The 27733-nt window shown below is 49.4% G+C and overlaps 1 protein-coding gene across 1 annotated transcript; it reads left to right on the top strand.

Moving 5' to 3' along the window:
* Window positions 1-27733, top strand: LOC140186387 (UDP-N-acetylhexosamine pyrophosphorylase-like protein 1). Its single transcript, XM_072240589.1, has 9 exons — window positions 1-353; window positions 4870-5074; window positions 5455-5630; window positions 7394-7566; window positions 8213-8406; window positions 16516-16656; window positions 19120-19308; window positions 20064-20130; window positions 26497-27733. The coding sequence occupies exons 1-9, from the start codon at window positions 80-82 to the stop codon at window positions 26554-26556; spliced, it is 1479 nt and encodes a 492-aa protein (XP_072096690.1). The 5' UTR covers window positions 1-79; the 3' UTR covers window positions 26557-27733.

Genomic DNA, 27733 nt, shown 5'->3' with positions numbered 1-27733 from the left:
GCCCCCTGCCCGCCAAGGCCAGCGGGTCGGCTGACAGCGGGCTGTTCTGTCTTGCCGCGACTCTCTCCCCGGAGCTGTGATGTTTGAGGTGGCACAGCGGCTGCTGGCCGAGGCCGGGCAGCCGGAGGTCTTGAGGTTCTGGCCGCAGCTGTCGGATGCCGAGCGCAGGGCGCTGGTGGTTTCGCTGGAACAGCAGGAACCGGCCGAGCTGCGGGCTCACTGCGAGGCGGCCGTCCGGCCCCGGCCCGCCGGTCAAGCGCCACTGCCCGGTCTGATGGAGCCGCTGCCCGAGGACGTGGTGGGCGGCGTGTGCCGGACGGACGCCGAGACCCTGCGGAGGTGGCGGGATCGCGGTAAAGAGTGGGTCCGATGAGGGGCAGCAAGGAGCTGCTGGGATGATGCGTCTGGGGGTGTTCGAGAGGGTGCTGGGGAGTGGGAGTCTCGGCTTCTGGGAGAGCGTGCGGAGGAAAGGAGATCGGAGGGGAGGGAGGGGATGGGGCAAGGAGATCCGAGGGGAGGGAGGGGATGGGAGCAAGGAGATCCGAGGGGAGGGAGAGGATGGGGCAAGGAGATCCGAGGGGTGGGAGGGGATGGGGCAAGGAGATCCGAGGGGAGGGAGGGGATGGGAGCAAGGAGATCGGAGGGGAGGGAGGGGATGGGAGCAAGGAGATCCGAGGGGTGGGAGGGGATGGGGCAAGGAGATCCGAGGGGAGGGAGGGGATGGGAGCAAGGAGATCGGAGGGGAGGGAGGGGATGGGAGCAAGGAGATCCGAGGGGTGGGAGGGGATGGGGCAAGGAGATCCGAGGGGTGGGAGGGGATGGGGCAAGGAGATCCGAGGGGTGGGAGGGGATGGGGCAAGGAGATCCGAGGGGAGGGAGGGGATGGGAGCAAGGAGATCCGAGGGGAGAGAGAGGATGGGGCAAGGAGATCGGAGGGGTGGGAGGGGATGGGAGCAAGGAGATCCGAGGGGAGGGAGGAGATGGGAGCAAGGAGATCCGAGGGGAGGGAGGGGATGGGGCAAGGAGATCGGAGGGGAGGGAGGGGATGGGGGCAAGGAGATCTGAGGGGTGGGAGGGGATGGGGCAAGGAGATCGGAGGGGAGGGAGGGGATGGGGGCAAGGAGATCCGAGGGGAGGGAGTGGATGGGGATGGGGAAGGGGGTCTGGGATGGTGGATGGGGATGGGGAAGGGGGTCTGGGATGGTGGAGGGGATGGGGAAGAAGGAGGTGAAATGGGATGGGGGAGGGGTGGGGAAAGGTGGTCTGGGGGTGGGAGGGGGATGGAAGGGAAGGAGGTGGTTTGGGAAGTTGGGGGGGAAGGAGGTGGTCTGGAGGGTTGGGAGGGGGAAGGAGGTGGTCCGAGGGGGATGGAGGAAAGGTGGTGGTTTGGGAGGTTGGGGGGAAGAGGTGGTCTGAGGGGGTTGGGGGAAGGTGGTGGTTTGGGAGGTTGAGGGGAGGAGGTGGTCTGAGAGGGTTGGGAGCGGTATGGGGGAAGGAGCTGGTCTGAGGGGTATGGGGGGAGAAGGAGGTGGTCTGGAAGGTTGGGAGGGGGAAAGAGGTCGTCTGAGGGGGATGGGGGAAGGGGGTGGTGTGGAGGGATTGGGGGAAGGTGGTGGTCTGGGGGGTTGGATGGGGAAGGAGGTGGTTTGGGAGGGGGATCGGGGGGGAGGTGGTCTGGGGTGGGAGGATGGAGGGGAAGGAGGTGGTTTGGGAGGGAAATGGGGAAGGAGGTGGTCTGGGGGGTTGGGAGGGGGATGGGGAAGGAGGTGGTTTGGGGGGTTGGGGGGGATGGGGGAATGAGGTGGTCTGGGGGGTTGGGAGGGAGATGGGGGAATGAGGTGGTTTGGGGGGTTGGGAGGGGGATGGGAAGGAGGTGGTTTGGGGGGTTGGGGGGGATGGGGGAATGAGGTGGTCTGGGGGGTTGAGAGGGAGATGGGGGAATGAGGTGGTCTGGGGGGTTGGGAGGGGGATGGGGAAGGAGGTGGTCTGAGAGGGATGGGGGAAGGAGGTCGTCTGGGGGGATGGGAGAGGGTTGGGGGAAGGGGGTGGTCCAAGGGGCATGGGGGGAAGGAGGTGGTCCTGAGGGGTTGGGAGGGGGATGGGGGAAGGGGGTGGTCCAAGGGTGATGGGGGGCAGGAGGTGGTCGGGGGGTTGGGAGGGGGAAGAGGTGGTCTGGAAGGTTGGGAGGGGGAAAGAGGTGGTCCGAGGGGGAAGGGGGAAGGAGGTGGTCTGGGGGGTTGGGGGGGATGGGGGAATGAGGTGGTCTGGGGGGTTGGGAGGGGGATGGGGGAATGAGGTGGTTTGGGGGGTTGGGAGGGAGATGGGAAGGAGGTGGTCTGGGGGGTTGAGAGGGGGATGGGGGAATGAGGTGGTCTGGGGGGTTGGGAGGGGGATGGGGAAGGAGGTGGTCTGAGAGGGATGGGGGAAGGAGGTCGTCTGGGGGGATGGGAGAGGGTTGAGGGAAGGGGGTGGTCCAAGGGGCATGGGGGGAAGGAGGTGGTCCTGAGGGGTTGGGAGGGGGATGGGGGAAGGGGGTGGTCCAAGGGTGATGGGGGGCAGGAGGTGGTCGGGGGGTTGGGAGGGGGAAGAGGTGGTCCGAGGGGGATGGGGGAAGGGGGAAGGAGGTGGTCTGGGGGTGGGAGGGGGGTGGAGGGGAAGGAAGTGGTTTGGTAGGGGGATGGGGGTAGGAAGTGGTCCTGGGGGTTGGGAGGGTATGGGGGAGAAGGAGGTGGTCTGTGGGGGTTGGGAGGGGTATAGGGAAGGAGATGGTCCGAGAGGGTTGGGGGGAAGGAGGTAGTCTGAGAGGGATGGGGGGAAGGAGGTGGTCTGGGGGTTTGGGGGGGGATGGGGGGAAGGAGGTGGTCTGGGGGGGTTGGGAGGGGGATGGGGTCAGGTGTAGTGATAGATGTTGGGGCATTGATGGTGGATACGAGGGGCTGATGGATCCGAGCTCCGGGTGGGCAGAGGCAGCGTGACAAGGGTTGGGCTGTTGGCTGGATCTGAGTGTTACTCTGGCCTGTCCTGCGATGTGATTTGCTCCACTCGCCCGTGGGCCGCAGTTGTTCATCCTGTGATTCTCTCGTGACTGGGAAAGTCAACAGGAAGCTACACCATTCCAGCACGTTACACAGAACCTCTGTCTGCCTGACGTGGCAGGATGCCTAAGCCAACACCAAACCACGATCCATGTGCCTAATCAGCGTTCAGCATGACGTTCTCCAGCACGGGCCGCTGAGAATCACGTACAGGTGGTGAGAATCAGCTTTCTTGCTGGTGACCCTGCATCTTGTGCACTGTGTTAGCCAAAAAATGCCAGCCCGTGCCTCAGTGTTGTCTTGTACAGGTACAGGCTGTTTCATTCACTGAGGGGCTGTAATGGAATCAATCACTCAGTGAGAGAGCGGATGGACTGAAAGATTTTGTTATTTAGGAATGTCCTCTTCCACCTTCTCTGGTCTGATAATAGATCCCCATTTACTAATAAAATCAGATTGCTTAAAAACTTTGTAAATTTGTGTTGAAACATGCCTTTATTTAATCCTGAGGGGCCCACTTCCTTTTCATGTGCTGCTACCTTAATACTTCCATACATAAGTGTGAGTGTGTGTGTGTGGGGTGGGATGGGGGCGGGAACACAGCTGGTCGAGCTGAAAATCCAAAATATACTGCAGATCTAAAATATGAACAAAATGTGCTCAGGTCACATTTGTGAGAAGAGCAACAAAGTGAACGTCTCAGGACGAAGTGAGGAAAGCTTCAGGGGGTGTCGGGGGAGAGGGAATGTCTCTGACATTCTGTGTAACAAGCTGGAATGGTGTCGTTTCCTGTTGACTTTCCCTGCCTCTTCTGAGTATAACACGCTGGGAAGTTCAGTTATGTCCAGCCAGCAGAGCCAGGAGCATTCGGACAAAACCGAAGTGACCACGGGGGGCACTGTCCCCTCTGAGCTGTGTGGGTGTGCGGCCGCGCAGTGACTGAAATGCTCCCGTGCACGTAGCCTTTGTTGCCGTGCTGCTTGAACTTTCTTTAATACAATGTTAGTATTAAAGTGCCGTGCAGTTTTCAGGCCGTGTAAAAATTTCCTGCTCACAACAGTTGGTCTGCTTAGCTGTTAAAAAAAAAACTTGGTGGAGCGTTGCGATGGGGATAAGCTGTGAGCCTGGTTATCTGGTTGGAGACTGCGGGAGTTGTGAAATGCAGGAAAGGGAGATGAGGCTCACAGGTTAGGCTGGACTAATACTACAGGTAGTCAACAGCCACAGACTGAGAAATCAAGTTACGGAGTTCAGGAGGTTGCAACCTGCCCAGCAGATGTTCCTTAAGCTGCGGGGCACCTCAGTTTTGCAATACAGAGGGCCACAGACTGGTAGGTTGGAATGGGATTGGGAATTTAAGTGACAGGTGACAGAAGCTGGTTGTGATGCTGGTTTGTAGTGCCAGCAACACAGGTTCACTCCTGACCCCCCAGTCCTCTCCGTGTGGAGTTTGTTCTGACTGTCTGGGTTTCCTCGAAGTGCTGTAGTTTCCTTTTACATCCCAGGGATGGGTGGTTTATTGGCTGCTGTAATCTCTTCCCTGGTTTCTGCGCGAGTGTTAGAATCTCGTAGTGGGGGAGAGGAGTGGTGGAGTTTGAAGGAATTGTGAGGAGAGTGAAATAGGATTGGATTACAGTAAATGGGTCTCCAGTGGGCCACAGAGTCTGTACAACAGAGATCTGATGCTGTAAGAGTCTCTTCTGCGTATAACCCGCTGGCAGGTTTAGATATGTACAGCCAACAGAGCCAGGAGCGTTAGGAAGCTGGGAGAAGAGGGGTTGCCTCTGTGATTTTGTTTTTATCTGCCACTTCATACTTTGACCTTGTGCTCTAGGTTTTCAGGAGATCGCCAAAGGCCACGTGGCTGTGCTGCTGTTGGCTGGTGGGCAAGGTACCCGGTTAGATGTCCCGTATCCAAAGGGCATGTATGACGTCGGGCTGCCGAGCGGGAAGACTCTTTACCAAGTCCAGGCCGAACGAATTCGCAAAGTCAAGCAGCTGGCCGAGAAGAGGCTGGGCGGAAAGTGCACGCTACCTTGGTGAGACCCTGTTCTCCGCTCGGTCTCCAAGAGGTTGATTACTCCAGGCTGTCTGGACAAGAGGGCACCACGCCCCCCGATAATATGATGCAGCGTTGTCTTTGTACGTCTGGACATCAGTTACCGCAAGGTTGGCATGAGTGTGTGACTGGATACCGGTTACAGTATGGTTTGTGTGTGTGGATTCCAGCCGTGGCATGCTGAGAGTGTGGATATGTGTATGTGGATATGTGGTGGGCATGTGTATGATAGGGCTAGAGATATCTGTGGAACTTGTTATTATCTCTGATTTTCCACTGCGGTTTATAGTGTTTACTCGTGCTTTGTGCGTTGCTTTACAGATAAGAGCTGTTGATGGCATAACTGTTTTTGTTCCGAAGGTACATCATGACCAGCGAGTTCACGCTGGAACCCACAAGGAATTTCTTTGCTCAGCACCAGTACTTCAGCCTGCCTCAGTCCGACGTGGTCATGTTTGAGCAGAGGATGCTGCCGGCTGTTGGATTTGACGGGAAGATCATCTTGGAAGGGAAGGGTCGGATTGCCATGGCTCCAGGTTGGTGCACTCCGGGCTGGAGCTGGTTTAGAGTACTGTTTTACTCTTGAGTGTGATTGTTCGTCCAATGCACCTACCACGGTCATCGGCAGACTGAAGCTGGGTTCTGATTTCCCGAGGGCTCCTGTGCCCAAGGTCACTTCCTGCTGCCGAGAGCCTCTGCCATACGCAGGACTGTGACAATGAAATGATAGGTGAGACCTGGCTGAAGTCTGGCCAGGAATGCCTGCGTCCGGTGGGACTGTGGGGTAAATACGATGAGGGATAATGCTCTGGCAGGATCAATAAGTTAGGCCATGTAGGTTGACTAGAGGCTCAAGATTTTGCTGGGAGTTTGCACGGCCTTCCAACATGTATTAGGAGATGGAAGAGCAACTGCCATAAAATTGACAACATACTTTTCCACTGTATGGAAAGCTGGTGTTTGACAGGTGGCTCATCTGGTTCTCTCAATCGCATTCCCTTTAATCTCACTGGGCTTCTCTTTATTACCCTACTGTGGGGCATCTAAAATGTGTGTTAATATATATCAACATTAGGAACAATGGTGTGCACCTCAAATAGCCTCTGACAACCAAGTCCAGCTCCTGGCCTTCACGTGTGGCTTAGCTGCTAAGCCCAGTGGAACCATTTCTACTGACAGGAGAAGGAGCAAAGGCGGGCCACTGATGCCTTAAAACCAGTCTCTTTGGGCAGATAGGGCTCCTCAGCCGTGGTTGGCAGCTCATTGAGGAGAAGGAGAACTCTGATTTCAAACCTCAGCTGCCTTGCAGCTGTACCCACTCATGGAAAAGGCTTCGGGAGTAAACCCCGAGGAAAAAATCCGGAGCTGGGGTCCCTAAGACAGTCCTACATTGAGTTCAGCGCTGACCGGCAACTCCTGCAACGCTGCCAGTACCAAACTCTATCCGTCTCTGCTGTATCTTTGGGTTCATCAGATACGTTGAGGGGGGGAGCTTGCTACATGGGCAACGGCTTGCTCTCCATATGGTACTGCCCAGGCTGGCGTACCTGGACAGCTGGGATGTATTAGCCATGGTCTGCTCTGACTGACAGAGGCCCTCAGGAACAATTGAAAGTCTGGAAAATCACCAGCAACGTCCCGTGGCTGCTGAACTACTGGAGTTTGACTCCAAGTGGCTTATTTCTGAGGTAAAAGGTAGCGTGGCAGGCGGTCCAACTGGGGTAGTCACACCAAAACAAGCAGAATTCTTTGACCGCATCCAGAAGATTTTTTTTTTTAGTCAGCATGTGCCCACCAAGGCCATGTGTGGCATGGGTTCGATGTTGAATAAAATTCAGCCCCTACCTTCTGTGCCTTTGTCTCCAGCCCTGGAGGGTACTGAGTGCTTGGTGGTAGGTGTCCATGGCACTGGCTGGATAAGTGGAAGCAGTCGTTTGATAGGCAGAGAAGCAAGACATTGAGCCCCTCAGTGTCTACAGACACCCTCCCACAAATGAGGTTGCTGGACATCACTTTGTGAAATGATCTTGACACTGGTTCAGCCCACAGTGTGGGGGTGAGGAATGGGTGTGTTGGTCGCTGTGGTGTGGCGTTGTTACTGAGGTCTCACTTTCACTTTAAATCAGCCGCTTGGCAGGAGGAATGAAGACCTGAGGAGAGAGTTATCGGATACTGGGAGAGACGGGGAGGAGCAGCAAGTTGCTGAGGGACATGAGAGGGCAGTGTGAGGCCAGGAACTGGGGCTGAGGATGTTTCTGGGTGTCCTCGCTGACCGGAACCTGTGCTTGCTGTACTATAGACGGAAACGGTGGCCTGTACCGGGCTCTGACGGACTACAAGATCCTGAAGGACATGGACCAGCGAGGGGTTCGATTCGTCCACGTGTACTGTGTGGACAACATCTTGGTGAAGATGGCAGACCCAACCTTCATCGGTTTCTGTGTCGAGCGGGACGCAGACTGCGGGGCAAAGGTGAGTTCACCAGCCCGAGCTCCCCGCTCCTGAGAGAGTCGGGCTGAGGTTTGTCACCCTGCCGAGGCAGGGAGTGGGGCAAGGGTGAGCAGCAAGCTCACTGCCAGCCGCAAAAACGGCCCATCTCTCTCCAGTTCCAGCACTCCTCTCACAGCCTAGTCCCACCTATAATGACCTACTGAGCACCCCTCCAGTCACCAGCCCACACCCCATTGTAAAAGCCTCCTGTTGCTCACCACCAGTGTATATCGTTCCCCTCACCCAACCCAACTCCTCACCTCCCTCCCCAACCAGTGACTGCGCTGACCGAACTTTTCACAAGGCAGTCTCCGAATCCAGCCTCCACCAGCGTGGTCTGGACATCCATGCACCCTCCCCACCAATGCTGTGTTGTGGGTGGGACAGCTGCAGGCTCCTCCATCTGGGTACCCATAGTTAGGGTGGCTTTGTGCTGTGCTTCCCTGACATATTATCAGGCAAAGGCTTCCCTCAGGTGCTGAAGCTGCTGCAGGCATGGGTGAATGTCGATGGGCTCAGAACTTAAAAGATGGACTGCGTTTGTGGTCAGCTGTCTGTTTGGGGAAGAGGGAAGGGTGGTTGGGTTGTCCCTCCGTGCGCCTCACGCTGTGGCTGTGTTTATCCCCAGGTGGTTGGTAAGGCGTACCCCACTGAGCCAGTGGGGGTGGTGTGTCGAGTGAACGGCACCTACCAGGTTGTGGAGTACAGTGAGGTGAGCCAGGAGACGGTGGAGAGGAGGAACGCTGACAGCCAACTCACCTTCAATGCTGGCAACATCTGCAACCACTTCTTCACTGTGGAGTTCCTCAAGTCCGTGACGGAGTAAGCCCTGGTTACCTGATATCTGCAGCTGTCTCTGTGCAAGGAGCAGCCACTGCTTCCTTATGGGCAAGGAGATCATTCCACCTGCTCCCCCTCTCCTCCTTCACTGGGTTGTTGCTGCCTCGCCTGAGCCAGCGTCTCGCCTTGGGTTACTTTTGCTTCCCCAGCCGACCCCCATTCCCATTGCCCTCTGCCCTCCAACCCCTTCCCCATCCCTGCTGTTCCCTACACGCCCACCACTGTCCTTCTTGGCCCAGTTATCACCTGTTGTCAGACCTTTTGTCTAACATCCAATCAAGGTGCTGAATCAGCACAGCACAGGAAGATTTAATTCTGTTAATCAAATCTGGCTGTTTGGAAAGTGGACCAAATTAACCCTGTGTTTCTCTAGGGTATAGCTCTATCTTCCCTTTCAAAAACCCTCTCAGCTGACAGGTGAAGGCTTCCCGATCATCAGCACTCTGTCTCTAAACAATGAATAGATTTCCTCCTGTGGCTCTGGTTCATCTTTCTACTCTGAATTCTCTCTGATCCCTCCACAGTCTTGTACTTCCTCCGATTAAGTGACATGAGTAAAGGTTTCTTTCCTCCACAGCAAGTGATTAATGATCTAGGTCATAAACACAAGAGATTCTGCAGATGCTGGAAATCCAGAGCAACGCACACAAAATGGTGGAGCAACTCAGCAGGCCAGGCAGCATCTGTGGAGATGAATAAGCGGTCTATGTTATAGGGCTGAGACCCTTCTTCCGGACTGAAAAGGAAGGGGGAGGATGCCAGAATAAAAAGATGGGGGGGAGGGGAAGGAGGCTAGCTGGAAGGTGACAGGTGGGGCCAGGTGGGTGGGAAAGGTGAAGGGCTGGAGAGGAAGGAATCTGATAGGAGAGAAGGAGGGGACTCAGGGGGAAATAGCAGGCACGTGAGAGGAGGTTAAAGGTCAGTGGGGAATGTTCTACTGGAAGGAGATGTTGATATTCAGGACATCAGGTTGGAGGGTACTCGGACGGAATATAAAGTGTCGCTCCTCCACCCTGAGGTTGGTCTCATCGTGGCACGTGAGTAGACCATAGACCGACATGTCTGAATGGGAATTGTGATTAAAATGTTTGGCTACCAGGAAGTCCCACTTGCGATGGATGGTGCGGCAGTGCTTGGTGAAGCGGTCTCCCAGTTTCTGATGGATCTCACCAGTGTAGAGGAGGCCACATCAGGAGCACCGGACACAACAGGTGACCCCAGCAGATTCACAGGTGAAGTGTTGGCTCACCTGGAAGGACAGTCTGGGGCCCTGAATGGAGGTGAGGGAGGAGGTGTAGGACCTAGGCCACTGGTAGGTATGAATGCCTGGAGGGAGATTAGTGGGGAGGGACAAATGGACGAGGGAATCCGAGATGGGGGTGATCCCTGTGGAAAGCGGAGGGGGGAGGGGGAGGTAAAGATAAGTTGAGTGGTAGGATCCCATTGGAGATGGCGGAAGTTGCGTAGGACAATGTGTTGGATGTGGAGGCTGATGGGATCTGTCACTATTAAGGCAGCAGGAAGATGGGGTGAGCGTGGATGTTCATGAAATAGAGGAGATGCAGGTGAGGACTGCATCAATAGTAGAGGGAGGAAAACCCAATTCTTTGAAGAAGGAGGATACCTCTGTTACCCTGGAATGGAAAGCCACATCCTGGGAACAGATGCAGAGGCAAAGAAACTGAGAAAGGAGAATAGCAATTTTATAGGAGATAGGGTGGGAAGAGGTATACTCGAGATGACTGTTGGAATTAGTAGGTTTTAAAAGATGTCAGTGGACAGTTTGTCTCCAGAGATGGAGTTAGAGAGATTGAGAAGGGAGAGGGAGGTGTCAGAGATGGACCAAGTGAATTTAAGGGCAGGGTGGAAGTTAGAGGCAAAGTTGATAAAATTGACGAGCTCAGCATGGGTGCATGAAGCAACACCAATGCAGCTGTCAATGTAGCGGAGGAAAGGTTGGGGAGGACAACCAGGGAGGGCTTTGAACATAGACTTTTCGACATAGCCAATGACGAGCAGGCACAGCTGTGATCTAGATCATTCCTGGGGAATAGTTGTAGCTTTCAGAAAGAAGCTGGCTGGTATGAGAATTTGCAGGGTTAAGAGGAGAGGGTGAAAGAGTATACTGGATTGATCTTGCATGAAGATTTTACAAGCTCATTGCCTGAGTGATTTCCTTTGTGCTGCAACCAAACTAAGACTGTGAATCTAACCTTTGTCCTCGTTCATCAGGAATGCCAGTTTATTGGTCTGTGAACATGATAAACTTTGTCTCTGTATTGCATTAAGTCAATGTCATCAACAGATAAAATCTTGCCGGGAGACGCAAGGAATATAAAGTACAGTGTAAAGTTCATTGCTGTGCTTTTGTAACAATAAATGAGCTGGATCCTATTTATCTCTCCTCACTCTAAATGCTGTTCTAAGCTACGCTGTTTCTTTCCTCGTCCACTCCTTGCATGCCCACACCGAGACGTGACGATTGCCTGCTTAAAATATGTGAAGCAGATCAAGTGGATGCATGTGTGTTTGAAACTTTCTCTAATATCTTCAGACTTAGTCCTGCTTTAAAACCTTCTTACTTTTACCTAACTCTTCTTAAGTATTTTTTCATTCTCCTCTGCAGTTTCTCAGTAACTTCTCTGGGTGAGTGAGCTGATTCCTTTTTCTCTGCTGCACTTTCTCTGGTCTCCTTTGCCGAAGGTTGGTATTAAGCCAGGTTCAGGTACTTGTCATTTCCTCGTGTTTGTTGTTAGGCTTCCTTTGCTTTCCCATCCACTTGCCCACTCTGTGTTTGTATCAACTGTATCTGCAGACTTGTTCTTTTTCGAAGTATCAGCAGAACCATTTATTTTGTCTTCCAGAATAAGGTCACATATTGCGAATGTGATATTGATGTTTTTGAGGTGATAAGATGTTTGAGGGGAGGGCAGTCATCGCCTTTAGTCAAGCATTCAAAGTGTCTCGTGACAAATCCAGAAGATTAAGGTGCATGGGATTCATGGAGCCGTGTAAATTGGATTCAAAATGGACTTGGCTGTAGAAGGCAGAGGGTGTTATTCTGGCTGGAGGTCTGTAACCAATGGCATTCTGCATTGCTAAAATCTCGATGATAGTGATATATAAATGTTTCAGGCAAAAATGTAGATGGACTGATTAGTAAATTTGCAGTCAATGTGAAAATCAGGAGAGTTGTGGATAAAAATGAGGAAAATTGTCGAAAGATACAGCAGGACCATTCAGACCACTGATAAACAGAGAGACCCCGGAAATGCCTGAAAATGGCTTCACGAGTGGGTAGAGTGGTGAAGAAGGAAAGTATCTGGCATGCTTGTCTACGTCAGTCAGAGCACTGAGGTTAAAAGTTTGGGTGTCGTGCTGTGGCTATGCAAGCATTTAGTTTTGAGTCTTGTGTATGCTCCTGGTTGTCAGGTTCCAGGAAGAATGTGGAAGCTTTGGAGAGGGCGCAGCATAGATTCATTGGGATTGGAGAGTATTACTTACGAGGAGAGGTCGAATTGTTTGCTCTGGAGTGTCAAAAGCTGAGGTCAGAGGTTGAAGATGACCTCAGAGAGAGGAAGAGTTCAAAGAAGACTTACAGGACAAGTTTTGTTACACAGAGAATGTTATGTGCCTGGAATGCGTTACCAAAGAACATGGTGGAATTTGATATGATAGCTAAGTTTGAGGAATTTAAATAGGCACATGAACAAACAGGGAATAGAGGGATACAGAACATGTGTGGATAGGTGAAATTAATTAATTTGGCATCATGGTAGGAACACAACTCTGCTGTCTAGCACTGTTTCATTTCCAAAGGAGAAACATCCTCTTAGCTAGAGGTTTCCCCCTCTAAATATTCAAACTAAAATTGTGGAAATACAGTAAGTCCCCGGGTTAAGAACGTCCGACTTACGGACAATTCCGTACTTACCAAAGGACTGCTGGTGATGTATCAAAGAAAAGGAAAATGAGCACAATTGAAAATAAAGTGGAAATAATAAAGCGATCGGAAAGAGGTGATACGCCATCGGTCATTGGAAAAGTGTTAGGCTGCAGTCGGTCAATGATCAGAACAATTTTAAAGGATAAAGTGAGAACGGACTGCTGGTGATGCATCAAAGAGAAGGAAAATGATCACGATTGATTCGATCGGAAAGAGGTGAAATGCCATTGGTCATTGGAAAAGCGTTGGGCTGCAGTCGGTCAATGATCAGAACAATTTTAAAGGATAAAGTGAGAATAATGGAGCATGTGAAAGGCCATGCCCCGATGAAAGCTACAATTATCACTAAGACACAGTGGTTTAATTATTGAAATGGAAAGGCTATTAATAATTTGGTTAGATGATCAAAATCAGCGTAATATACCTATTAGCCTTACTCTAGAGCAAGAAAAGGCTTGAAACGTTTGAATAACTAACGCTAAATAAGAACTGTATGTACCTGTTCCAACTTACCTACAAATTGGACTTAAAGACAGACGTAGGAACGGATCTCGTCGGTAACCCGGGGACTGCCTGTATTCAATGGCTCAGGCAGAGGTAATATTTCAGGTTGGTGACCTTTCACCTGGTGAGCTATAACCAGAAAGTTAGGGCTCAAGTATCAGATGGATGTGAGCAAACTGGATCAAAAATTAGCTCGTTTATAGGAGGCAGAGGGTCGTTTTCCTGTCTGGAACTCTGTAACAGATGTTGTACCACAGTGATTGGTTTAAGATGGCATTCATGAAGTACAGCGATAATTTATGGCAGCAAACAGAACAAAAATTGCTGTATTAATCACACTTTTTCTTGGACGCAGTCACTGCAATCAACAGCGTGTAACTTCCCTTTTGGAGCTGAGCTGTTGCACCACCTGTATGACCTGGCATTTTTGTGGTTTGAACTGAAGAGCTGAAGGTGCAGGACGGTTGTAGCGTGGCGTGTATTGAGGCGGCGGGGCTGGGGCACGAGAGCGGGGAATGAGCCAACGTGTGGCCTTTGCTGGGGTGGACTCGGAGGCAATTCGATGAGGCAAAACTGAGGGGAGGCGATGCAAGGTCAAGGCAGCGGGACGTGGACCTCAGAGCAAGGAAAGACCCAAGGTTGATCGATTTAAGCCGAATTGGGAAGGTCGGGTACAGGCCAAATCGAGGTCATGGGGCCTGGGCCCGAGAGCTTATCGAAGGCCCGAGAGTGAGGAACAACCTGAGATTTGGGCAATATAACCACTGGGTCGGTGTTCGGCTCGCTGCTCTGCAAGGTTTATTTGTCTCTGCTTGAACTGAGGCTGTGGCCTGCAACTAATAGGCTCCTGAATTGGCTGCAGTGACTACTGGCTTCGTGATTGTGGACTCATTTTCGTGAACTTCGGTTCTGACTGTTACTTGCTTGCTTTTGTTGTTTTCTGCTGATTGGGTGTTTGACAGTCGTTTTGTTTTTAATGGATTCTATTTGTGTGGGGCACGTGGCCAAGTGGTTAAAGGCGTTCGTCTGGTGATCTGAAGGTCGCTAGTTCGAGCCTCAGCTGTGGCAGCGTGTTTGTGTCCTTGAGCAAGGCACTTACCAAACATTGTTCTTGTGTCTGTGCGAGGAGTGGCACCCCACACAAACTTCCAATCTGCGCCTTGTAAGGCATGAAAATGCCAGACGCTGGCCTCTCATGGTCTGAGTCGACGTTTCCCTTCCCTACTGGGTGTCTTTGTTTAGTGACCACCTGTGGGGAGACAAATCTCAAGGTTGTATGTCGTATATTGTATATACTTCGGTAATAAATGTACCTTGAACTTTGAAACCGCTGTCGTTTGTACTATATAGAAATAAGTTGGGGGTCTGAATGACACAAAATTTGTTGGAGTCATAGATAGCAAAGAGGGTTGTGAAGGGGTATGGAGGGATGTAGATCTGCAGGAAGTTGGGCAGAAGGTGACAGATGGAATTTAATCCAGACAAGTGTGAGGTGCTGCACTTTGGGACATCAAGTTCTGGCAGGACATTAGGAATGTTGATGTACAGAGGGATCTTGAAGTGCACCTTAGCTCCTTAAAAGTGGCAACTGAAGTGGATAGGGTGGTGCAAAAGGCACTTGATGTGTTTCCCTTCATAGGCAGAGGCATTGAATATGAGAGTTGGATGTCATATTGGAGTTCTGCAGAAGATTAGTTATTCCGTACGTGCTCTATTGTGTACAGCTCTGTAGTCCGTGCTACAGGAGGGACGTCGTAGCAACAGGGAATGCAGAGGAGATTCACCAGGATGTTGCCTGGAATGAAGGGATTTGTTTATAAGGGGGATTCGAAAAGCTGGGGACATTCTCAAAGGAATGTAAGAGGCTTAAAGGTAGTGTTATAGAGGTTCATAAAATAATGAGGGACATGGATAGGATAGAAAATCTTTTTCCTATGTTAGGGGAATCATTAAGTTCAATGTGAGGGGGGAGAAATGGAAAGGAGTTCTGACGGGCAGGTTTTTCACAAAGGCTGGTGAATATCCGGGATGGGTTGCCAGAGGATATGATGGAGGCAGATTCTATCTCAATGTTTAAAATGCATCTTGACGGGTAGAGTGGACTCCGGTTCGTTGGGCCATTGCTTAATTGGGGCTGCCACCTTTCTGGACTAACTCTTAAAGAACAAGAACTAATGGAGAAAGTAGCTTGGATTTCCTTTGTTTGTTTGGGACAGCATGCTGTTGAAGTGGGACAGGAGATTGCTGCGGAACAATTCACAGTTAGCGTTATTCACGTGCACTTGTGTAGCCGTTAGACACTACGCCATGCTTAAAGCAAGGTGCTTTTAAATAGCGTCAGTGTGTGTGCTTGTGTTCTGTTATTCATTTCAGCCATCGGACGCTGAATAAAAAACAGTGACATGACGCTACTTCATGCAGAAAGGCAAATAAAGCAGTCCATTATCTGAAGCAACACTCACAAAATGCTGGAGGAAGTCAGCAGGCCAGGCAGCATCGATGGAAAAGAGTAAACAGTTGGCCCTTCATCAGGACTTATCTGCACTAGGTGTCTGCGCTGATTTTGTTCAGTTACAGTCAATCAAAAGAACACGGCAGCGTACACTGTATGAGTTCCTCCCATAACTATTAGGAACATACAGTTCTATAGTACTGGAGTAATATTGGTAGTGTTCTAATTTGTTCTGAATTTCATTTAAGTACATAATCTTTTACTCAGTTAAATGTAGTTTGTCTTTTTTAACTATTTCCATGAAACTTTGGCTAATTGGAGCAGCTGCTTAGTTGGGCCAAAATGTACTGGTCCCAATTAACCAGAATCCACTGTGCTCAGATAGGAATGTAGAGAGGGAGATGGGCCTAATGTAAGCAACTGGGGTTAGTGTGAACTGGCACCATGGTCAACATGGATAAGATGGGCCAGAGGGGCCCATTCCTATGCTATCTCCATGAACGTCCTTTGGAAATCCAAATACAACCAAAAGTTACCTCATGGGCAACTGAAAGAAATTTGTCCAACCTGATTTCTCTCTCATGAAGCCATACTAACTTTATTGTCCTATCATGAACATGAGAATGTCTACAGGTCCTGGAAATCCAAAGCAATACACACAAAATGCTGGAGTAACTCAGCAGGTCAGGCAGAGTCTGTGGAAATGAAAATAACAGTTGATGCTTTTGGCCAAGACCCTTCTTCAGGTCTGAGAAGGAAGGAAGATGACGCCAGAATAAAAAGATGGTTGAGGGGCTTGCTGAAAGGTGATGGGTGAAGCCAGGTGGGTAGGAATGGTAAAGGGCTAGAGAAGAAGGAATCTGATAGGAGAGGAGAGTGGACTGTAGGAGAAAGGGAAGGAGGAGAGGATGTGGGGACGTGATGGGCAGTTTCTTAAGGATACATTCCAGCGCTTTCGCTGTTTTCGTCCCTCTTTGCCTGATAAGTACTGTTACATTTATAGTTTTCTAATTTGTTGGATTTATAGAATCCAGGAACTTTTAGAAGATGATAATCACTTAGAATCCTTGGGACCAGAGTCCTGGGGGTTGTCAATCCACGGACTTCTGAGTTTGATTTTAATTTCCTCCTTCCTTTCTGCCTCCTATTCTGCATTAACTTCGTTATGTTCTCCTGTTACTCCCTGCAGAGAGTACGAACCAAAACTGAAGCTTCACGTGGCTAGGAAGAAGATTCCCTATGTTGATGAGGAGGGCAACTACGTGAAACCAGAGAAGCCCAATGGCATTAAAATGGAGAAGTTTGTCTTTGATGTTTTCCAGTTTTCCAAGTAAGTTGTGTGGGAGGATCTGGTCAAACCTCAGCAGCTGCTTTGTCCTGCCCTTCTGCAGCCGTACTCACGGTACAGTCAGATCTGTGGCAATCCAGTTCCTCCTCCTGCTGTAGCTGGTTGGGTCCCTGGGTAATAGAATATCCCAAAGAGCAGGCAACTGGTTAGGAACATCAAAGAACAGACCACAGAGGTGGAGGGGGTATTGTGATTTATAAACAGACAGTGGAAATCGGGGGGGGGGGCGGGGGGAAATTGACAGGTGCTGGAAATTTGAAAAAGTTGGCTTTAGGTTGCAGAGAAAGTACAGGAGCGATGAAGAGGATGGAGAACCAAAGGGAATGTCTGTAATGGGCTGTGGCTGGAGTAGCAGTGATTAGCGGGGCAGTTAGGGTAATACAAAGAAAGGGAAGGGAAGTGAAGTGTTGTGGAATGCAGGCTGTACGAATGGAGAGGAGAAAACTCAGCCAAGGCCGGAAAAGGGTGAAAGTAGCCAGTGAGGTTCCTGAAGTTGCAGAAGTCAGTCTTGAGTACGGAGGCTGTCACTGTGCCCAGATTGAAGATGAGATGCTGCTCTCAAACTTCCGGCCTCTTTGTACTTGTGCAGCAGGCCGCAACAGAAAGTTCAGATTGTGATGGAAAATTAATAAGCAACAGGAGGCTCAGGGTCATACTTGTGCCCAGAATGTGGGGCTCTCCCAATATATGTACTTTCTCGACAGTAGAGGCAACTATATTAATACTGGATTCAGTAAACCTGGAAAGACTTTGGCCCTCTGTGTCTAAACTAAACTATGGGTAAACTGATGTCCCCCACTATATAGCTGCAGTAGGGCTACGTCCACACTAGACTGGATAATTTTGAAAACGCTGGTTTTGCGTAAAAACGACAGGCGTCCACACCAGGCACTCTTAAAAATATCTCCGCCCACATTAGAACAGATATTTGGGCGAATCTTCTCCTACTGGGCATGCTCAGGACACATCTACAGAAAACAAGCGAAGAGGAAACGGTATACTTGGTACACATTTGTCTAGTTACAGACTAGAAAAACTTGAAAGGAATTGCTCTTGGCTCTCGCACAGGAGGACTTAAAACTAAAAAAAAACAAATACTGGAGCCTATGGAGGCAACCGACAGGAAGTTCACGGACAGTATGACCCAGCTGACGACGAACATTGAAAAACTGACTAACTCTGTTACATTAATAAAGCACCTTGTTAAATGTATAAAACGTCTGCATCAGCATTATCTTGTATTTCCATACAATGTTACATTAGGCTGTTACACATCTGTTGTCAGATAAGTACTTGCATAAATAGGTAAACCACCTTCATACAAGCAAGGACAGGAAACAGGGCAAAGTGAGTGTACTTATTTATTCGGTAAGCTATGGGTCAAAGTATTTGGTGAGTACATTTCTAACTCTTCTGGCTTCAGTCTCATTGCCGTCTGTTCTGAGATTATTAGGTTGTGTGGGGGGTTGTGTTCAAGAAAACAATGAAATGCCGCACTGCTGCCATCTGTTCCGGCACGTCATGACGGCGTTTTTAAAAGTATCCGTTTACCCCGTCCACACTGCTCTGCACAATCAGCGTTTTCAAATTTACACACTCTGGAGAGTGTTTTAGAAAAGCTCCATTTTCGGGGGAGGAAAACGCCATTTCAGTGTGGATGGAGGGTCAAAACGAAGAGAAAAAGCTTCGGTTATGGATTTATCCGGTCTAGTGTGGACGTAGACTAAGTTGCATAGTCCTGCCCTGTGCCCGCCTATATACACACACACCACACACCACACACACACACACCACACACACACACACACACACACACCACACACACACACACACCACACACACACACACACACCACACACACACACACCACACACACACACACACACACACACCACACACCACACACACACACACACACCACACACACACACACACACACACCACACACACCCACACACACACACCACCCACACACACACACACCACACACACCACACACACACACACACACACACACACACCACACACACACACACCACACACACACACACACACACCACACACACACACACACCACACACCACACACACACACACACACACACACACACACCACACACACACACCACACACACACACACCACACACACACACCACACACCACACACACACACACCACACACACACACCACACACACACACACCACACACACACACCACACACACACACACACACACACACACACACACACACACCACACACCACACACACACACCACACACACACCACACACACCCACACACCACACACACACACACACACACACACACACACCACACACCACACACACACACACACCACACACACACACACACCACACACACACACACACACACGCACACACACAGAGTTTAAAGATGTTTTTCTGGTTCTGTTCCTGCTCAGGAATTTTGCTGTGTTTGAGGTGCTGAGGGAGGATGAGTTCTCCCCTCTGAAGAACGCGGAGAGCACTGGTGGCAAAGACATGCCCTCTACTGCCCGGCGTGCTCTGCTGTGGCAGCACTATCGCTGGGCCGTGCAAGCTGGCGCTCACTTCCTCGACGACAAGAACAACCGTGTGCCTGTTCTCAGCCAGTAAGTTGTTGAACTTTCTCCTGTCTCTTGGGCTCGGTAGCTCCAGGTTGTCTTGGGGAGGAGGCCGGGTCTAGGTCAAGGAATCGGCTGGGTTTGAGCAAGAAGTTGGGATCTGGGCCCAGCAATCTAGGCTAGACTCGGATGGGTGGGCAGAGATGGCAGCAACATCTGGCCAGGGTGGGATGAGAAATTATAAAACCATTTTCTCTTCTTGTTCATGGTTCTATTTTAGAATGAAGCTGAAAACTAAAGGTACTAGTTCGAACCTGTTCTGCTCCGATCGTAACTCTCCAGGAGGGTAGCTGCGAATCCAGCTCCTTGCTGGATGTGTTGTGGGAGCGTGTGGCAGGTGGGCCAGACCAGTGGTGAATCTGTCCGAGGTCAGTTTGTGGATGCAGCCAGTCTATAGTTGCTGCCTCTGCCCAGCAGCTGAGCAGCAAACACGTCTGAGCCACAGCCAGATCGGGGAGAAGCAACAACCTGCAACGGTCAGAGATTTAGGTGGTTGACAGAGGAAGGGAGCTGGAATGTTCCCTGTTCCACAGCATCGAGTACTAGCTTTGTTCAGATCCATCCCTGAGCCCCGTGACCCCCAATCTGGCTTTAGCAGATTGATTTTAAAAGTCTCCTCCGGTGTTGAATGGGCGCAGGGGTCACCAGAACCAAATGAGAGAGGAAATCTGAGGCCAGCGAGAAACTGAGGCGTGTCTCAACCCAGAAGGGCTTTCTTGCTGAAAATCTTGTGTTCTCTGCAGGCTGCAGGAAACAGAGGATCCCCCCGTCGTGTGTGAGATCTCACCACTTATCTCTTATGAAGGGGAGGTAGGTTAAGAAACTTGCAATTTTCATCAGCAGCATTGTGAAGTGCAGGCAGCACTGAGCTTGTGAATATTTCTTAATCATTGACCAGTCCCAGGAGTCTCTCCCGGTATAACACACCTGCAGTTCTGGGGGCAGGTCAGTCTTTGTGGGTACCGTACTGATGGAGACAGGACTGCCTATAACATGGGTACAGTACTGGTGTGGAATGGGCAATCTTTGTTTAACAACTGGGGTACAGTATTGGTGGGGACAGGTATGTCGAAGTACTGTGCAAAGGCCTTAGGCATATATGTATAGCTAGGGTGCCTAAGACTTTTGCTCAGTACTGTATTTGTGGAGCAGACAGCGAGTTTGTAAATCTGGTGGGAATGTAGGGTGTCGAGGATGGTGAGGGTGGAGTACCACAGGAGGGGTGTGAGACAAGTGGCAGAGAAGGAGTGCCAGGGGCAGGGGGTGGCATAGAAACATAGAAAATAGGTGCAGGCCTAGGCCATTCAGCCCTGCGAGCCTGCACCGCCATTCAGTACGATCATGGCTGATCATTCAACTCAGAACCCTGTACCTGCGCAGACACTGAGACAAGTGGCAGAGAAGGAGTGCTAGGGGCAGGGGGTGGCTTGTGCACAGACACACCCAGCCCTGATACACCATGCAAGGTCACTTGATTACAAACAATTGGTTTATTGATTATTCTCAGTCCACAACAGAGACCAATATCAGAATCAGATTTATCATCACTCACATATGTCATGAAATTTGTTTTTTGAAGCAGCAGTACAGTGCAAAAGTCTTGGGCACCCTAGCTAAATATACATCAAAGACTTTAGCACAGGATTGTATGTCTGTATAACACATGTACAGTACTGACAGAGATGGGTCTGTCTGTATAACATGGGTACAGGACCAGTGGAGACAGGTTTCTGTGTAACAATGAGCATTGTTGTTCATGTACATCATGAAAGCATCACTGAGCTCTGTAAAACTCCTATCAATTCATCCTTTGCTGCTGGCCACTCGGCAAATTTTGGACCTATGGCTCCTGTGGGCTTTTATTTTTCTGTACAATCTGCCTCCTAGAGTTTTCTAAGACTGACTAAGATTCATCTAGAGTACATCCCACCTTGTGTGTTCCTTGTTACCTCAAACTTCTAAAAATTTGTCTGTCAGGTTTGGCTTGTCTGACACGCAGACTGTGCTGCGATCACGTCACACGGCTGTCAGTCTCAGAGCTCCCTGCAGTGTGAGCAGCGGCCACTAATGCTTCAGAACTTCAACCTCTGCATATCCTCAACTTGTATGTTCAGCAGGCACATACAAAAATATTTTGGCAATATTTTATTGGAAAAAAGATCGCAGTGTAGCTGTAAAGATATTGGACAAGACAAATGATATGGAAGGGGTCTTTTCTGGATTGTCTTAAAAGCCACCCAGCTTGATAGTCATAGAGAGAGACATCATGCAAATGGACCTTTTGGCTCACTGGCTGTGTTGACCATCAAGCACCCATTTACATTATTCCTACATAAATCCTAATTATTAAAAATTACTACATTCCCATCAGCCACCCTCTCCCCAAATCGGGTGGCACAGTAGAGTAAAGGTTAGCACAGCACTTCACAGTACAGGTGACAGGGGTTCAATTCCTGCCACTGCCTGTAAGGAGTTTATACGTTCTCCAGGTGGTCAAGTGGGTTTCCTCCGGGTGTTCTGGTTTCCTCCCACAGTCCAAAGGCGTACCAGTTGGTAGGTTAAATGGTCATTGTAAATTGTCCTGGGATTAGATTATGAGAACACTCAGTCCTCTTTTATTGTCATTTAGAAATGCATACATGCATTAAGAAATGATACAATGTTTCTCCGGCGTGATATCACAGAAAACAAGACAGACCAAAGACTAACACTGACAAAATCACATAATTATAACATATGGTTGCAGTAGTGCAAAGCAATACCATAATTTGATGAAGAACAGTCCATAGGCACAGTAAAAAAAAAGTCTCAAAGTCCCTGAGTCGATCGACTCCCGAGTCCCCGATAGCGGAGGCGAAAGGGAGAAACTCCCTGCCATAAACCTCCAGGCACCGTCAACTTGCCAATACCTTGGAAGCAGCGGACCACAGCCGACCCTGAGTCCATCCGTCCGAAAACTCCGAGCTTCCGAGCAGACTCTCTGATACAGCCTCCTGAGCACCATCCTCTGCCGAGCCCCTTTGACCTCTCCCTCGCTGAAACACACAAAGCCGAGGAATTTCGAGGCCTTCAGCTCCAAAGATTCCGGTTACCACCCAGTAGTAGTGGTAGCAAAGCAGACATTTCAGAAGTTTTCCAGATGTTCCACTGTGCACTCACATTTGTCTCTATCAAATCAGGATTGTGCACTGTCCCCTACTTGACAGATAACAGATATTCATCACTGGAGAGGCCGCGTGCACTGGCGTCGCGCCGCCATCATCTGCCGGTAGGCTGGAGTTAAATCAAGGATTGCTGGGCATCCTGCTCGAAGACTATTCCGTGCTGTATGTCAATTTAAAAAAAAATTAATTCTACTACTCGCTACAGATAGACAATTTACAACGATCAATTAGCCAACCAGCCAAAATGTCTGTGGGTGGAGACCCATGTGGTCACAGCAAGAACTAGCAACTGAGCCATGTTGTCACACATCACTGTGGAGCTTGAAGTTTTTGTTGTGACCACATGGATTTCCTCCCACAGATATTTGGGAGCAGCCAAGGTAAGGATTGAATCTGAAACTGTGAAGTAACAGGTCTGCTAGTTGTGCCACTGTGCTGCCCCCTTGTGAAAAGAAAGGGTGAAAATTTTAAGTAACTTTGGGCACTTCCTCCAAATTTTAATTTGAAGTAAGTGCCTGATTGTATTACATTTAAATAGTAAAATGAAGTAGTAAAATGGATTCAGCAGTGGCTGGATGGGAGACGCCAGAGAGTGGTGGTGGATAACTGTTTGTCAGATTGGAGGCCGGTGACTAGTGGTGTGCCTCAGGGATCTGTACTGGGTCCAATGTTGTTTGTCATATACAATAATGATCTGGATGATGGGGTGGTAAATTGGATTAGTAAGTATGCAGATGATACTAAGATAGGTGGAGTTGTGGATAATGAAGTAGGTTTTTACAGCTTGCAGAGAGATTTATGCCAGTGAGAAGAGTGGGTTGAAAGATGGCAGATGGAGTTTAATGCTGATAAATGTGAGGTGCTACATTTTGGTAGGACTAATCAAAATAGGACATACACGGTAAATGGTAGGGCATTGAAAAATGCAGTAGAACAGAGGGATCTAGGAATAATGATAGAAGTTTATAAGATTACGAAAAGTATAGATAGTGTAGACAATATCTTTCTCCCAGGGTTGAAATGTTCAATTCCAGAGGGCATGAATTTAAGGTGAAAGGGGGTGATTTCAATTGAGATTCCCCTGGAATTTAGAAGAATGCATGGGAATCTCATTGAAAACTACCGAATGTTGAAAGGACTAGATAGGGTGGATGTGGAGAGAATGTTTCCTATGGTGGGGGTATCCAGAAATAGAGGGCATGGCCTCAAAATTGCAGGATTTTAGAACAGAGGTAGGAAGGAATTTTTTTAGCCAGAGAGTAATGAATCTGTGGAATGCTGTGCCACAGACTGCAGTGGAGACCAAGTCCATCGCTACATTTAAGGCAGAAGTTGATCATTTCCTGATGGGTCAGGGCATCAAAGGATATGGTGAGAAGGCAGGTGTATGGGGTTAAATGGGATCTGGGATCAACCATGATGGAATGGTGGAATAGACTCAATGGGCTGAATGGCCTGATTCTGCTCCCGTGTCTTATGGTCTTATGAGATGTGAGGAACAAGTTTTTTATGCAGAGTATGGTGGGTGCCTGGAATGCATTGTCTGGGGTGGTGATAGAGGCTGAAACATTAGGGGTATTTAAGAGGTTTTTGTGGAAAATAGAAGGATATGGATGTCATGTAGAGATTAATTTAGTTATCACTGGATTGCTAATTTAATTGGTTCGGCACAGCATTGTGGACCGAAAGGCCAGTTCCTGTACTATAATCCACAGATGGTGCCAGTGAATTTGAGAATTACAAATACTAGAGAGAGAGGGAGTGGGGGAAGAGTGTCAGTGTGACAAGAGACTGAAAGACCCAGAAAACAGTGCAAAATTGGTGGTGTGAGGGGGGTGAATCGTGTGGGATCAATAATTCAGGATATGTGGAAACTGTTGGGAAATGGTACTGAATCAGAAGATCAGCTTTGATCTTAATGAATTGCAAATCAGGATCAAAGACTGAATCACTTATTCCTACATAATTCTCTTTTCTTAATCAAGTAGCACTTACCCACGCTCAGTTTGAGTTTGCCAAGACCATTCAAATCCAGGTTCATTACACCCTGGGTCTATACACGGAATGAACAGCTGAATTCCAGAAGTGAGTGTGACACTAAGACAGCATTTGACCAGATGTGACACTGAGGAGCCCTGGTAAAAACTAATGTCAACAAGCACTAGGGGAAATGTTCCAGTCGTTGGAGCTGTGCCTCACACTGTGTGGAGAAAGAATCTCAGTTTAAGGACAGTGCTGCTATTAAAGTTTGGGAGTCCAACTCTTCCACAGTGAACTGGGAAGGCTCACTCGTGTTTGGAGAGGGTCGGCAGTGGGAAAGGAAAAGAGGATTAAGGTGCACAGGGGAGTGGGAGTTGTTGGAGGAGATCCATGTCCAATAGAAGCAATCCTGCACGGACTGCAGGATACACCGACTCCTAATGGCTGTAAAAGAATAGTGAAGCAGGTTGGTGAGCTACAGACACACGTGGGAACACTCTGTTGTCACAACACGGCTTTAAAATGGTCAGATTCAGATGCTTAATATCTCCAATAAAAATGAGAAGGTGGGGTGCCCCTGACAACTAGGGAAGGGAGGGATCCTTGAGGGGCCAAGGGGAGAATCTACTGGCTGGGGCTGTGGGGCAGAAGATCTCACCGTGCACTGAGGCAGTCTGTCGGACTCCGGGGAGGGAAAGGGAGCTGGGGGACAATTGTGCAGGGACGTTTCAGTGATTTGTAGGTAGTGACAGGGAGGGTTTCAGTTAGCTGAATATCCATTGGGAAGGTGTTAGAATAAAGGGAACAGAGGGGGAAGAATTTTTGAAATATGTTTAAGAGCCACATAAATTGGTGGCCATTGTCAATAGGAGGATAGGCTACAAGATGAGATCAGTGGGTGAAACGGGCTGAGAGATGGCAAGTGGAGTTTAATCGTGATAAGTGTGAAGTGAAGCATCTTGGGAGGATGGAGAAGGGAAGGATACATGCAATAAATAGCAGGGCCCTAGGGATTCACGAGGGAACAGAGGGATCTTGATAAACATGTACAAGGATCCCTGAAGGTGACAGTACAGGTACAAAAGGTGCATGAAATTGAGAGGAATGGATTGTGTGGAAAAGCTGAGTCTTTTCCCCAGGGTGGAAATGTCAAACACGAGAGGGCATAGATTGAACATCAGAGATGTGTAAGGGAAGATTTTGAAGATAGTGCTATGTGCCTGGAATGTCCTGCCGGGAGTGGTGGTAGAAGCTGATAAGAGGCACTGAAACATAAACAGGCAGACAATAGAAGGATGCAGACTACGTGCAGGCAGATGAGATTAGTTAGGTTAGCTTGATCGGCACAGGCATGGTGGGCTGACTGTTCCATCTTTACAAGGAAGATGTTTGTGGCTGGTGGTTGTCCATCGCAGCCTCAGAACATCAGTGCAAAGTTCTTCAGGGCATAAACACAGCTATCTTCAGCTGTGCTACGTTTCTTTCTCTTCCATCACAAAGACAACTCCTCAGTGAATGAAGCAGCTCATGTCTCTCTGCAACAAGACCGGGAAAACTTTCTCACTGCTTTGAGCTGATGTTCCACTCAATCATACAAACTGAGTGTCAGGGAATTTCCATATTGAGCATGATAGAATCTTCTCTCACCATTCAATGGCATTTAATGAATCCTTGAAGGGGGAACTTTCAGGGCTTTGAAGAAAGGATAGGGCTTAAGGTAGCTTCTTCAAAGCACTGACAATTCAAGCATGATAGGCTGAATGGCTGCCCGTACGTGGGATTTGTCACAGTACTGGAGGGAATAAGTTTGTGCACTTGACTTGCGTTCTGCCGAGCAGACAAGTTGCCAGGGGCCAGGTGGTACCTGCCCGTGCAGTCTGCTCTGGAGTGTTGTGAGGGACAACTGGTTTATCTCCCTGTTACATGTCTGCACCTCTAACCAGCAAATCTGTATGGCCAAGTTTGATCCTGTGAGTGTCAGTCCTCCTGAAGAAGTGTGTGGTGACCTGCTGTGTTTGACTTTATTTTCCAGGGCCTGGAAGAACGCATGAAGGATCGGGAGTTCCAATCCCCGCTGCTTCTAATGGACTGACAATTGGGAGGACCCATTCAGCCAGCAGACAGACCTCACACACAGGGCTTGAGCTTGTGCCTTCATTTTGACACTGCTGACTTTTAAAAAAGAATCTATTTTCTGTTTTTACTGACTTTGGAAGCCTGGCTGGCAGGTTTATCTATTCCATGAGGCTGGATCTTCCCTGGAACTGCACAACACCAAGGTCCTCAGATAGACGTGACCTCTGCTGCCTTGCCATCTTCCAACCTGGATTGTGTGCAGTCTGTGCTCAGCAACTGCACCCTGCTGGGTTCTGGGGTCATTGGCTCTCATTAAATCCTAGCACGTGCATACAGGGGGTCGCTTCTGCTCCACACTTAGTAAACACCAGCAAATTAGGTTGAAGGGTCACTTACCCTTGCAGTACTCTAGCAGCATGGGTTCAGGGGTTGCCTCTAGCTTTCCTTGGTAGCCCCAACCAGCCAGCGGGACTCGGATGTCCCTCAAATCCCAGAATAATCTTATCTCATGGGGAAAAGTTAAGATAATGCAAGGTACTCCCCACTATTAAGTTATGCGTAAAAAGTAAAATATTTCATATCCATGGGGGTGTGGGGGGGAGCGAAACACAGAGCTAGTTTGTCAAATATCATGATTAATCAAGAGTTAAATGTGTTCTCACGTGATCAATACCAAAGGGTTATGTAAGGGAACTGAAATTCAGTTGCCGACACAGTTTTGGTGATTTGACAATCAATATTAGCTAGCAGGCAAGAAAATGGACAGAAGTGATGTCCAGCTCCAGGGATGCTTGGGCACTCTCTTCTCAGTGCCATAGTGTCAGCCTGGATGCCCCCTCTAAAATGCCAGTTACCAGGGAGCTTTGGTTAGAGAAGTTCTGGATAACTGAACTTTTACCATATCGAGACAAGGCCCCAGGCACTGAATGTACTCCCGGACACGGTTTGGTGTCACACCCAATGCTGCAACTTCCCTTTAAATATTGTTTTCAAGTCCTGCTCCTGTTCTTCCAGCTGTCTGCCTAGTTATTCTGATAATCAGAATGCTTTCTCTTCTGCAACCTACTTGTGAGCGATCGTGGATGGGATGACCCAGCCTTTTGTTGTGCGAGTTCAATGCCAGCAGTGTGATTGATGAGCTTTAAATCAGATATCTTCATTACTAACAATAAAGTGCTTTTCTGGCCCTGTCA

Source organism: Mobula birostris, chromosome 22, assembly GCF_030028105.1.
Source record: "Mobula birostris isolate sMobBir1 chromosome 22, sMobBir1.hap1, whole genome shotgun sequence".
NCBI lineage: Eukaryota > Metazoa > Chordata > Chondrichthyes > Myliobatiformes > Myliobatidae > Mobula > Mobula birostris.
This window is presented reverse-complemented; position numbering and strand designations above follow the sequence as displayed.

What these genes read in the sequence shown, in the direction of transcription:
- LOC140186387 (XM_072240589.1), top strand. Translation starts at nt 80, where the DNA reads ATGTTTGAGGTGGCACAGCGGCTGCTGGCCGAGGCCGGGCAGCCGGAG. An exon ending in TTCCTCAAGTCCGTGACGGA is followed by an intron (nt 8,407 to 16,515) that starts GTAAGCCCTGGT and finishes TACTCCCTGCAG; the next exon opens with AGAGTACGAACCAAAACTGA. An exon ending in CGTGTGCCTGTTCTCAGCCA is followed by an intron (nt 19,309 to 20,063) that starts GTAAGTTGTTGA and finishes TGTTCTCTGCAG; the next exon opens with GCTGCAGGAAACAGAGGATC.